This window comes from Perognathus longimembris, chromosome 7, assembly GCF_023159225.1.
Source record: "Perognathus longimembris pacificus isolate PPM17 chromosome 7, ASM2315922v1, whole genome shotgun sequence".
Taxonomy (NCBI): domain Eukaryota; kingdom Metazoa; phylum Chordata; class Mammalia; order Rodentia; family Heteromyidae; genus Perognathus; species Perognathus longimembris.
The window spans coordinates 63,389,178-63,402,395 of record NC_063167.1 but is presented as its reverse complement, the minus strand read 5'-3'; the positions used below and the strand labels follow the sequence as shown (position 1 = coordinate 63,402,395).

The 13,218-nt window shown below is 36.2% G+C and overlaps 1 protein-coding gene across 1 annotated transcript in view; it reads right to left on the bottom strand.

The window, feature by feature from the left end:
• Clca2 (chloride channel accessory 2) overlaps window positions 1-12,866 on the bottom strand; it is a 28,091-nt gene extending 15,225 nt beyond the window's left edge. Inside the window, exons 1-6 of the mRNA XM_048349951.1 lie at window positions 12,681-12,866; window positions 11,661-11,798; window positions 8,965-9,115; window positions 6,187-6,295; window positions 4,482-4,641; window positions 2,392-2,619 (exon numbers count right to left, since the gene is read on the bottom strand). Coding sequence (XP_048205908.1) covers window positions 2,392-2,619; window positions 4,482-4,641; window positions 6,187-6,295; window positions 8,965-9,115; window positions 11,661-11,798; window positions 12,681-12,866 — 972 coding nt within the window. The remainder of the gene's footprint in view (window positions 1-2,391; window positions 2,620-4,481; window positions 4,642-6,186; window positions 6,296-8,964; window positions 9,116-11,660; window positions 11,799-12,680) is intronic.
• Between the last annotated feature and the right edge of the window lie 352 nt (window positions 12,867-13,218).

Below are 13,218 nucleotides of genomic sequence, written 5' to 3'. Positions count from 1 at the left end.
TACCATATCTCCATTCTACTGATCACTTCTTCAGATCCATCCTCTGCTAGTGATAGCCATCCTAGACAGAACTTCTTTTTAAACAAGTGCTTGTGAATTTTATTCTTGGCTACTATATAACCTTTCCTTCCTAGAAATGTCCTCCCTTTTTTTCCTTACCTCACCTTACCTAACCCAACTAACTGTCTTTCAAAATTCAATTCAAGTACACCCTCGTAATGAAGTCTTCTATAATACTAGGTGCTGCTTTAGTAATGCTGCCACAGAAACTCTCAGCTTTGTGGGTTCACATCACACTGCCATGCAAATACATGACATGAGATTGTGTTTCAAAGCAGATGCCTTTTCTTGTCCTCTCTGTATCCCCTAGGCCAGCACCTGATAAATTTGAGCACCTGATTAATGAGTTATTGACCAAGATGAGTCAAAGACACTACTCAGGAAAAGTGAGGAAAGGTTTCTTTGCTATGAATGTGTTACTATGGGCTTATTTCTCTCCTACATATCTCATGCCTTTTCTTCAGTATAAGCATTCTTCCCTTTCATTCCATCTGTTCTTGCTTAACAGAGACAGCCAATATAAATTGCCCAGAGACTATATATGAGAAAACCATGTCCTAGTCAAATGCAGGTAGGCAATATGACAAAATTACCCAGTAGCGATTTTACTTACTAATGGTGTTTCTAATTAGACAAGTCAAAAATGCAAATATCCAGGACTATAAATTTAGAAATTAAAGCAAAGCAAGTTCTCTCCTTGTTCAGTACTCTAAGTAAAATATGGTTATTTCTTTTTAATATTGATGAACCTCAAACTTCAACCACCCCCCTATAACCTTATTGCCAGTGGTAATGTTCTAGCAATATTTAATAGCCAGCGTTCTTATTTTTTAGAAAATGAGCCCTAATCTTAGCAATTGCCAATATATTTGGGATAAATATTCTTACCATGGCTGACTTCAAGCTATCAGTGTGACATCTCTGAATACAGAAGTGTGAGGGACATTTGGTAGCTCACATATAGATTTAATAGACTAGGAAAAATCTTAGTAATATAGATCAAGGATCCTTTTTGTAAAGGGCTGGATGGCAAATAGTTTACATTTTATGGGCTATACATTTTTTGTTGCAACTATTATAGGACTAAAGTAGCAATAAATAACATATAGCAAGTGAATTGTTGTATTCTAATTTTATAAACACTGAAATTTGAATTTCATAAAAAGTAATTGTCATGAAATACTATTCTCTTGATTTTTTTCTTAACTATTTAAAATGTGGAAAACAGTGTTTGCTATGAGCTGTGATCAATCTTGTTGCTCAGTCTTGGCCCATGGGCCCAGTCTGCTGTCTGTTCCTAGGCATAGGGAAGAGTTAAAATAAACAAAGCTGATGTGATGTGTTTTGAGCATTTAGTACATGTGTTTTTAGTAGATTTTGCTTAACTTTAAGTAAAAAAAAAATTTTGGTGTTGGAAGTGAACTCAGGCCTTCATATATACCAAGCACCTACTAACTGAGCAACATCCCCCATGTATCTTATATTTATAGTGCCTATGTTTAACAATTGAATTACATGTTTCATAAAATTTTTAACAGTTCAACATCATCGAAGTAGATATTATTATCCTAATTTTACAGGAAGAAAATGCTGTGTTTCAGGAATGTCATCTTACTCTTTTTTTTTTTTTTTTTTTTTTTGGCCAGTCCTGGGCCTTGGACTCAGGGCCTGAGCACTGTCCCTGGCTTCTTCCCGCTCAAGGCTAGCACTCTGCCACTTGAGCCACAGCGCCGCTTCTGGCCGTTTTCTGTATATGTGGTGCTGGGGAATTGAACCTAGGGCCTCGTGTATCCGAGGCAGGCACTCTTGCCACTAGGCTATATCCCCAGCCCAATCTTACTCTTGATTACACAGACTGTAAGTGAAGGCTCCAAGATGTTGCAACATCGGTTTTGATTCCTTTAACTCCTCTGCAAGCTGGTATTTTCCAGAAAGGGTTCCCAGAAGACTTCTATATCACCAGGTGACTGAGTTAAGGTTTTCTGTCCACAAAATGTGGACACAAACACATAATGAACATATATGCTTACTTTAAATCCAGTTTATGGTCTCAGTAAGGTGTGATCCCTAATAGAATGTAACCATATAGAGGCTGTGTGTCATATGTCAAAGTTGGTTGGAAAAAATGGGTGAAAAGTTATCTGCATATTTTATCTACTTATTGCAATTTTTTGAATTTGTTTTTCTCATCTCCAAGAAAATAAGATGCTTTTGGCTGTTCCAAGCCTTCACTCACCCACCCTCATTCTTAGCACATGAAAAAAAGTAATTTAAACCTGATAGAAAAAAAAAAGACGAATGGTTTATCATCACTTCAGTTCAAAATGTTACCTCTGCCATCTTGCTAGACACATCTAGCACTAAACACACCACTTTGTTGCTAGCCTGTAGGATGGAGAATGTAGGCGAAGGTGGAATCTCAATCCCATTCATGGGAGAGCTATGAATAAAGTCATCAGAATCTGTGATTACGTCCCATGCATTTCTGAGGCTGCACATTTGGTTCTGTAGATTTGGAGCTTCTTGGTTGTGAGTACTTGCATTACAAAATTCAACCACCTAGAAAAAGAGCAAAGTCTATCAGAGAGTAAAAGCACTCCTCCCAGACCAAACATACTTCTCATTCTCAGGAAACTAAAATAAAAGAAAGGGTAAGCTGAGAGGGAAGTGCTACTTCTTCCTGCACAAATAACCACAAGTTTACAAATAAACCTTGGCACTCCTTGTGTGAATCACTAGCTCCCTCGTGGTACTGAAAGTAATTTCTATTAAAGTTTATTTGTGCATGGATAACAGAGCAGATCATGTACATATATCTTAATCTAAAAAAAAATGTTCATGATTTCCTTAGCATCATATTATGTTAAGGAAACGCCCCAGGAGATGTTATCTTGGTCAGACTACTCTTTGGAATCACTAAATGATCACCTCATCTTTTTTATAGGTAAGCAAGCATCTTATCTAGTCCAAATATTGACCGCTGTACGTACAAGACAGAAGAAAAAACAAATGTACTTTCCTCAAACCCTCCTAATATTTAGAAATATAGGTATAACTTGTTTAGTGATAACAAAACCATGTCAGAATTCCATTTTAACATATGGTTTGCATTGTGAAAGTAAGTGATCATCATTTATTACCTTTGGCTCTCTTTCTACAAGAACTGATACTTCCTGTTTACAGTGTGGGATCTCAGAGCTGGAAGGAACCTCTGGGCTCTCTAGTCCCATTAAGTTCATAGACAAGAAAGCTGAGGCTTTGAAAGTCTGCTTTGTACATGAATTTCTCAGTAGGATGGAAGGGAGACAGGTGAAGAATCAGTTTTGTTCCTTTCAATTTCATGACTATACCTAGACCAAAGTGAATTCATGATTGCTTAATTTCAGTAGGTTTTTCACAAGATTTTAAAGAGTGTTCCTAACCAAAATAATAGTGTCAAATAATATGGATCAAATACTAGAACTATGTTGGCTTAAAAATGTTAAACATGTTACTTAAAAATAGGACAAGGAAAACAAGAAGTCAACTCGAAGTTACAAATGATGTCTATCCTTGAGTAAAACCAAACTGAAGAAAAAGTTACCTAAAATATTAACAAACAAAAACAAAAATAATGCTTTAATCCCAGCAGCATCTGTCAGTCATGGAAACAAAAAACTCAACAAAGATACCTGCCTACTACACTCACTGAGCTCTGGGAAGTTGGGTAGGTAAGTGCAATGGGGAAGGCAGAGTCCCAAGAACCTCTGAATTGTTAGGTCCTTCCTTTCTGACTCCAAGTTCTCTCAGAGTATGCTTCTGGACAAGCTTAGGCTCTTCCAGACAACTTCCTTCACAGAAAATGCACTGGCCAGATAATAGAAAATGCCCATCACAGAATACCCTTTTAAGAAATAATAAGTTCTAAAATAATACTTTAGATTTTATTCAGGTAGCATGTGTAAGTAAACATAGAATTATAGCAAGATTGAGGTGCAAAGCTGAAGGTTAGTTGACTTCCCCTGGTGATAAATACTTTTCAAATTCTAGACTAGAAAACAATTAAAATATAGTTGTGCTTGCTACCTCAAGTAAGAGAAACACAAGTGTTTGTTATTTCACTTTCGTTAATTTGATATATTTTCCTATGAATGGATATAAGAACACTACCACATGAGTAATTTCCTTTGTGGATACCAGAGTCCACTTGTTAAATCATCTTCCCTGAAAAGCAGATTACCATTTTCTAAAGGAATATTCATCTTGAGGGAAAGTCAGCTTTTTAATATGTAAAATAAAAAATTAGATGAGCTAGCTCTACGGTTCCTAAGCTGAGGGCCTATTGATCTTAACTGCCTTATATTTTAAATAATTTAAGAATTAGTCTATCTTGGGAAGTGATGGCACCGTACAGAAGCATGTAATTACAAAGACATACTTACAGAAGACAAACTTTGCATGAACATTATTGATGCCGTTGCATTTTGGATCTTATGGTAGAGAAATATACATCCTTCTTTGAAAAGTTTACTGATAATACAATTTTCTTGGGGACAAGGGCCTTTTTCACATACAAAAATACCTGTGAGATCAGATGAACACCTAAAAATAGAAGGAGACAGAACTGGGAGTTGGATCTGTTTTAGAGATATTTATAGTTTTTTTTCTTCTTCTTCATTTGGTGGTACTGAGTTTAAACACTTGGCCTCATGCTTGATCCTGCCTTTATAGTTTTTCTTTCTTTCTTTCTTTCTTTTTTTTTTTTTTGGCCAGTCCTGGGCCTTGGACTCAGGGCCTGAGAACTGTCCCTGGCTTCTTCCCGCTCAAGGCTAGCACTCTGCCACTTGAGCCACAGCGCCGCTTCTGGCCGTTTTCTGTATATGTGGTGCTGGGGAATCGAACCTAGGGCCTCGTGTATATGAGGCAGGCACTCTTGCCACTAGGCTATATCCCCAGCCCTATAGTTTTTCTTTCTTGATTAGCTTTTATAATAATTTGTTTCAAGGATTATAGTTTGCTACACACACACACACACACACACACACACACACACACACACACACTGCTTAAACCTGTTCTTACTTTAGAAAAATTACTCCACTTTATTATGTTATCAGAACATGATGAACAGCATTTTTTTTTAATTGCTGAAGGTTTCAACAACCAAACTCAATAGGGCCAGAACAAAACATTCAGAAATGGACAACTTTGGGAGGCCTAAGGAAGGACATGAGCAGCAATATCTTGAAGTAGTATTCACTTGGGATTCACGAAGGGAATTTGTTCATCAGAAAACAAACAAAATGAAGATGCGATAATGATATTTAAAATAATTCCTTCTTCAGTGAACAATCTCAAATATTGTCAATGAACTTGAAACACTGTTGCTTTTAAGAAAAGAGTCAGTGAATATCTATCAAAATTACAGCTGAGAGAATAACTCTTTGAGCTCCTATTTCTTGGAAGACACCTATAGATTCCTGAATCTTCTTGCATTCATAGCAATAGTATATATATAATGCTATGGCATACTATGTTATTGGCAATAGCAAAATACTGAAATTAATCTGGATGTCCAACAAGAGGAGAGTGATTGAATTATTATGGTGCATTCACACAATAGAATATTATACTATTTTAAAGGAAGAATATGTATTCTTGTTTACTGATTTTCCTGAAGAGACACAGAAAATAAGAAAACAATATAGGGGGCTGGGAAAGTGGCTTAGCAGTAGAGTGCTTGCCTAGCCTAGCATGCATGAAGCCCTGGATTCGATTCCTCAGCACCACATAAACAGAAAAAGCCAAAAGTAGATGTGGCTCAAGTGGTAGAGCAAAAGGAAGCCACGGATAGTGCTCAGGCCAAGTCCAAGCCCCAGGACTGTCAAAAGAAAGAAAGAAAGAAAGAAACCAATATAGAAGTGACAAAAGGAAACCCAATTAAGACAATGGTAAATCTGATAAATAGATATTCCTATTTGAAAAAGCAATATAATTTAAAAACAAAATGGAAGGATCTTGTCAATTGTTTCCATTGCCATTGTCAACCATTTATCTGTCCCTTTTTCTAATATTTTGAAATATTCAGTAAACTCATTAATGCTAGAGTAATAAATAATAAATTTGAAACACAAGAAAAGTACTGACCTTGTTACTTCAATTTGATTTCTCCTATTTATGTAGATAGGTTTGTTATTGTTATATTCATCAAACACACCCCAGCGCAGATGGGCCCATTCATGGACGAACACTCTACCTGTGGAAGAGAGAACTTTTGTTTTGGAGCTCCCAGAAATCTCAGCAATGGACCTTGCAAACCTAGTCAGTCAAGCTGGCCTTGCTAATCCTCAGTCCTAAGAACCAACGTCCAGTTCTCTCTTGTATTTTTTCCTATTCTACATCCAATCATCATAAAAAAAGCTACATGAAAATATATTTGGTCTTATAAATGCAAAGCAGTTATTTACTCAATGTCCATTTATTAGAAGCTAAGAAGGAATCCCGTATTCTCTCATTTCTCCAGTGAAGTTTCTAACAACTTTTTATTTAGCTTCATGGAGAATCTCCTCTTGGAAAATATTTATCCAGGCAAATAAATAAAGCTTTTTCAGCTGTCAGCCTGCGCTGTCCAAGCATGTCTGTTTTTTCTTACACGTAACTCATTGTATATACAATGACTGAAACCCAGGAACCAGGCAGGAAGAAAAAAACACAAATATCACAGAACTTTTGAATATGCCTTTCTCTTTTATTTTATTCATTGCTTTCCATGCTTATGTTTACCAAACATATTGAAGGAAATTTGTATCTTAAGCATCAAATTCTTTATAAGTTTATCTCAACCTCTTTAAGTGTCACATTTCTTCAAAGTTCAGATCGGAACGTACTTCTTCGTCATAGATGCTTTCCAAATGAAATTCCTTAAACTACATCATCCTTTTCAGTTCTAGGAACTCATTAATTTGCTAAGCTGACTCAGGTTATGTCATGTTGTACAATTTTTACATCTTGAGACAAACAAAAAGAGGAGAAAAAACTGGATGGATGGTTAAGGGGAAGTTTGTGTTGACTTATGAAATTTAGACATTCTGATGAAGGCATATGCTGGTGCAGAGATTATTAGCATCTCCTGGTACTTTTTGCAGGTGGTTTTTGTTTTGCTTTGTTTGTACTGGGTCTTGAACTCAGATTCTAGATACTTCCCTCAGCATTTTTGTTCAAGGCTGGCACTGTACTACATGACCCACACTCCACTTCCAGCTTTTTTTGTGTGTGATTAGTTAGAGATAAGAGTCTCACAGACGTTCTGGTGAAGTCTGGTTTTGAACTGTGATCCTTAGATAGCAGCCTCCTGAGTACCTAGGATGTGAGCCACTGGCACTAGGCTTTTTGCAGTTTTATAAAGTGTATTTTATTTTATTTTTTATTTTTATTTTTTGCCAGTCCTGGGCCTTGGACTCAGGGCCTGAGCACTGTCCCTGGCTTCTTTTTGCTCAAGGCTAGCACTCTACCACTTGAGTCACAGTGCCACTCTGTCCTTTTTCTATATATGTGGTGCTGAGGAATCGAACCAAGGGCTTCATGTATAGGAGGCAAGCCCTCTTGCCACTAGGCCATATTCCCAGCCCTAAAGTGTATTTTATAGAGTGTGCCACTTTGCTGGCTGTTAACAATATAATCACAAAAGCCATTTAAATAAAATTAAAATTAGAACATTATTTGAAAGGTAGCGGCTGAATGAAAAAGGTTTTCAAGAAACTAATCTTATGCAAATGTCTAAATGTCCAAAAATAAACAAAACAAATTTAAATAAGAAAAAATGCAAAACAAAAATTAAGATTGGAGAGTTAGTTCTTGACCTGCATGTCTTTGCTTCTTCCTCAGATATCACCCACTGTCCACCTACAGAGATATGACTGGTGACTTCTCTCCTAAGTTCCAGCCATCAACTTCTATCCATATCTTGAATATTTCTGCAAGAAAGATAGTCCACTGCACCTGGCCATCTTCTCTCCTAAATTCAGACTTATAGTTTCCCCTTTCAGTAATACTCTCTATTTCTGACATGTCCTGTTCATTACACCATTTGCATAAAACGCTTAGCTTTTGCTGTGTGGCAATCCAGATTTCTATTTCTCTTTTTAAAGTCTGAGATATTTTTCATCACAACGGTTGTTAGGATAAAATACAAAAATATTTAGGAAGCAAGCACAGAGTAATAGGCACAAAGGAAGTCCTCGCTCTTCTCATGACTTTCTTGCCCTCTTGTCTTATTGCCTCCATCCTTACTCAAGTCTCCTGTTCTCATGACTATCTTTCTTGCCCTCTTGTCTTACTGCCTCCATCCTTATTCAAGTCTCATGGCCTCATTCTTGGATTTTTCCCACTTATTCTTCTGCTATCCAGTTTGTCCCTTGTTTATTTGAGCATTCACAGAGAAAGTCAGATGAAAACAAGTCTTAATGATGCTGTTACTCCTGTGCTTACCAACCTTCAGTGGTGACTTGAACATGTCAGCATTTTAGGCTGAACATTTCAGCATTTTCTCCTGTACCTAATCTGCCTTGTCAGTGGGCCCAATGCTGTTGAACATGCCTTGGATTCCTCTGTAGCCATAGATTCATTCAAAACAATTCAAAACAATTAAAAATAATGTTGCTCCTGAGGCCCCTCTCCTTTGTGAGTCTTGTTCTAACCACCTAGACTAAAATTGCTTCCCTGGATTCTTCTGGGCCACTAATTTGGTGCTTAAGCCTTCCTGGCTCATTTTGTCCTTCATAGTTGCATGTGCATGTGACCTATACATGGCCTGTCTCCCCATCCAATCATTAAATCCTTAACAGGTTTCTAGTCCTTTCATCACTAAGCACAAAACACAGTAAATCGTACTGACCAGTGGCTACTTTTTTATAAGTTGAAACTTACCTCGTGATCCATAGCCAGTTGTCAAGTCATCATTCAGCAGGAAGTTCTGGGTGAAATGAATGTATTTTCCTGCTTTTCCACATCCTCTATATTGTAGGGTGTATGGGTCATCTCCATGTTCACTATTCCAATTGGTCACTATAACATTTGCCTAAATTAGGAAGAATGAAGTGTGGTACACTATACCTTAACTGTGATGTTGGGGACAAACAATTATACAATTTTTAAATTCTTCGAACCATATATCTAAGACTTGTACCATTTACTATACTTTGCTTTAAAACTTGATTGAAGGAAAAGAAATGCCCTGTAAATGAGAGGATGTACTCATAGCTAAGCCTTACCTAAATCTTTTGGCAATTTCAAAAACATCTATTTAGGGGCTGGGGATATGGCTTAGTGGCAAGAGTGCTTGCCTTGTATACATGAGGCCCTGGGTTCGATTCCCCAGCACCACATATACAGAAAACGGCCAGAAGTGGCGCTGTGGCTCAAGTGGCAGAGTGCTAGCCTTGAGTAAAAAGAAGCCAGGGACAGTGCTCAGGCCCTGAGTTCAAGGCCCAGGACTGGCAAAAACAAACAAACAAACAAACAACCCATCTAGTTAAAAAGCATAACAAATTACACCAGTTGCATGCTGTAGTTCCAGTTAAGAGGCAGAGGTAGGGGGTCTCAGTTCCAGACCAGTTGCAGTGTTTAAAGTGAGACCCTACCTTACTATTTTCCAGATTAAAATATTTTCAAAAGACAACACTATAAAAGTCTGATATTATCCAATATTATAATATATAATAAAATATTTAAAGAACTTTTAAGAACATTTACAAATCATTTGAAACCATATTGTAAAGAGTGACAGCCTTTTGCAAACAAATTTCAGTGGGTTACTTCACCAGTCAAAGAAATACAGTATGTTTCTTTTTAGCCTGGTCCATAGCTAGTGACATAAAAAAGCAATATTTCTAGTGAAATTATATTCCATTGTGTGTCTTGACCATTTCAATTACTATTGCTGAAACAAGTTCTTAAGTAAAAAACTAAATAGTATTTATATAACTGCAGAGATAGAACAATTTTATAGAAAATATTTTCTCATTTTAGTAATATGTTATCTGAGACATACCCTTAGAAGTTAAGTATATAAGTTTAAAAAGTGGTGGTGGGGGTGTGGAAGACTTAATTTTTGAACAATTAGTTCTAATATAATCCAATGCATGTAAATATCACTAGTATGCTAGGAAAATGCATTGCATATGTATATGTGCCATTGAAGAATATACAAAATATTTTTCTTATTTCTACATGTTGGGATTTTTCCACCAATGAACATGAATTACTTTTAGAATAATTAACAATTACTTTTAGAAAGCCAAGGGAATTACCTTTCTCTCTCTCCCCCTCTCTGCCCCCCCCTCTCTCTCTCTCTCACACACACACACACACACACACACACACACACACACACACACAAATATTTTTAAATATGTTATGTCTTTGGATAATTCTCCCTCTGTAAAAATCATTCATTAATCAATGTTAACAGAAATGGCATCCATGAGATACATGAACATAGCTAGCTAATGACTTTCTTTCCTCTGATCATTCGGCTTGGTCATACTCTTGTGTATGTTTTGTTTCTTTCTCTCTCTGCCTTTAGGATTAAGGCAACCTGGTTTTGTGCTGATTGTCTCTAATTCTTCTCAGTTCTAATAAAGAACAAACTGATTAATATTATAGACAGCAAGAGCCTGTATAGTTCAATATAAACAGATTTTTTACAATCAAATATGCATTCAAATTGTGGCTCTGTAATTCATGACGTCATTGTTGGGGGACAAAATATTTACCTAAGCCTCAGTTTCCTTACTTGTGATAACAGTAACAAATTTCAGATATGAAATTGCACATATGAACACTAAATAGCATATGCAAAATATCTAGCATGCATCAAAGTTTAATATATACTAGCCCTCTTCCCAATTTTACCCTATCCATCTTTCTTAGTGTCTAGCAATGTGAAAGACTTTCATCCAATTATAAATCACATGCTTTTAAGACCTTCTTTAACTTCTTCATGACATTAGAATACCCATCTACATTGCTAGACCATTCAATTTCTGAGCATATCCTCAAAGGAGAACCAAGAATTAAAACAATCGAATGAAATTTCACACCAAATGTCACAAATAGATGCTCCTCATTAAACAACACCCTTCTGGACTTCCCTTTGTTTCTTCTCACTCCTATAAGTCAACATGCTTGATTTAGGTTAAGGTCATTTCAGCTATTTTCACCTTGGCCTGGGAAGAAAATAGCAATATTTTTATATACATGGGTGACTTATGCTTCTATATGGATATGCATGTTGTTACCCCTGACAAGATGATAAATGAAGATAGTCTTTTAAGGTATAAAACAAAGAGATATGGGAAGTTCCTAGGGCAATAGTATTTTATTTAATTTTCCTCCATAATTTAAAACTCATTTGTTTTATTTCCCTCTGTTGTCCTTTTATATTCTTTAGTTTAAAACCTGGATACATAGTAATTACCTGTGCTTACAAGATACAGTGCATACATTTTCCCAATAACTCCAGCAATATCATCCACCTATTTTAATAGCAATGGCATTTCGTATTTTGAAAAATTTCCCCTCTAAGTGAGTGAAGTTTATTTAATGAAATTCTGACTTTTTACCTTTTCATATGATTCTTGTTTTACTTTGCTGTAATTATGAGCATTCCAAGTGGAAGGTATTAAAAGCTGTATATTTCTGAAAAACACTCTTCTCTTAGTAGCATTGAATAGATAAATAGAAGCTTCAGTTATCATTTCCTAAAATTAAGCAAAAGAAAAATTCATTTAAAAATCTTTTATGCTTTGACTTTTTGGTTATAGTTAAAATAAATCATAAAAATAATATTCTTTTTAAAGAGCTCATGGAAATTAACGAGTAAAATAAAACAAATTTAAATGAATATCTGGAACAGGTTTGAGGACAGTGATTGGGTGCCTGGGCTTGTCTTTATGAATTTTTTAACTTTGTGTGAAAGGCTTTGAAGCTTTTACCAAGGAAATCCTCATGGTACATCTGTGGGCATGTTCAGGTCTGCACCTTATGAGGATATTATTTTCACTCAGGCAACACACAAAGGACTCTTAAGTAATTTCCTTCCCTTGTCTCAGTAACAGGAAAATAGTTACTTTATAGGAAATTAAATGGAATTTTCTGTGAAAATTCTCAACTTCAGGATAGGATTCAAAAGATAATTTTAATAAATACCTATTATGTTTGTTCATCAGACAAACATATTGTCTTTCTTTCCTACACTGGGCTGGCATTTTTTTTTTAAGTTACAATCCCTGAGCCATATAGGAAAACAACTACAACAAAAACCCTTAAACTAACAATAGCCAAAAAAAAAAAAAAAAAAGAAGAAGAAGAAGAAGAAAAAGAAAAGGAAAAAAGAAAGAGGGCTGGATTACTGGATTACATGCTGTGAGCAACACTACACAGAATTAGAAGCAAAAACTGACCTGATTATACTAACATTTTTTGGTGCTATCTTTAAAAAATACTGCTCTCCTTAGGGCTCAAATTCAAGCCAGGAAGGTTTGTTATCTTGTCAGCTTTTTTTTTTTTTAAAGGTTAACACCTTTGGTTTGGTTTGGTTTGGTCTAATGGAAAAACAGCATTGACTTCATAATGTTACTCACCTTAATGTTTGGGATGAGGTTCTGATTCTCTGGTACCAGGGGATTAATTGCCACAAGTAATCCATCATACCCATTGCCTTGAAGCTGCACTTCCGCTTCCAGGAATAGAAGTTCTGGATTTAGGGCAATCAGAAGAGTTACAAACTTCAGGCTGTAGAAGGCTCCAGCATTACTCCTGAGGGTCATATTGTAGATAAACTCCAGTTTACTCACAGAGGGCCAGTAGGGTACATTGTATACAGTGGTCAATTTGGAAGCAGATAGCTTCTTCCTGAACTGGAAGATCCTAGAATTTAAAAAGAAGGAGGTGCCTTCTTTGAAAAATTTGGGGTGGATCTATCTAAGACCTGTCTGTACAAGTTTTTTTTTCTCTAAGGTGATGCCATACTTGCTTGTTCTGTAGTTGCGCTTTCTCCTGAATCATAGTTGGGCAAGAAACCTTCCACCCCTTGCTCATTTTTATATCTTCATAGAAGGAAGAGGTACATAAAACAAATGGACCTTAAAAGAAGGAGGGCTGCCTGGCTGGGCTGAAATT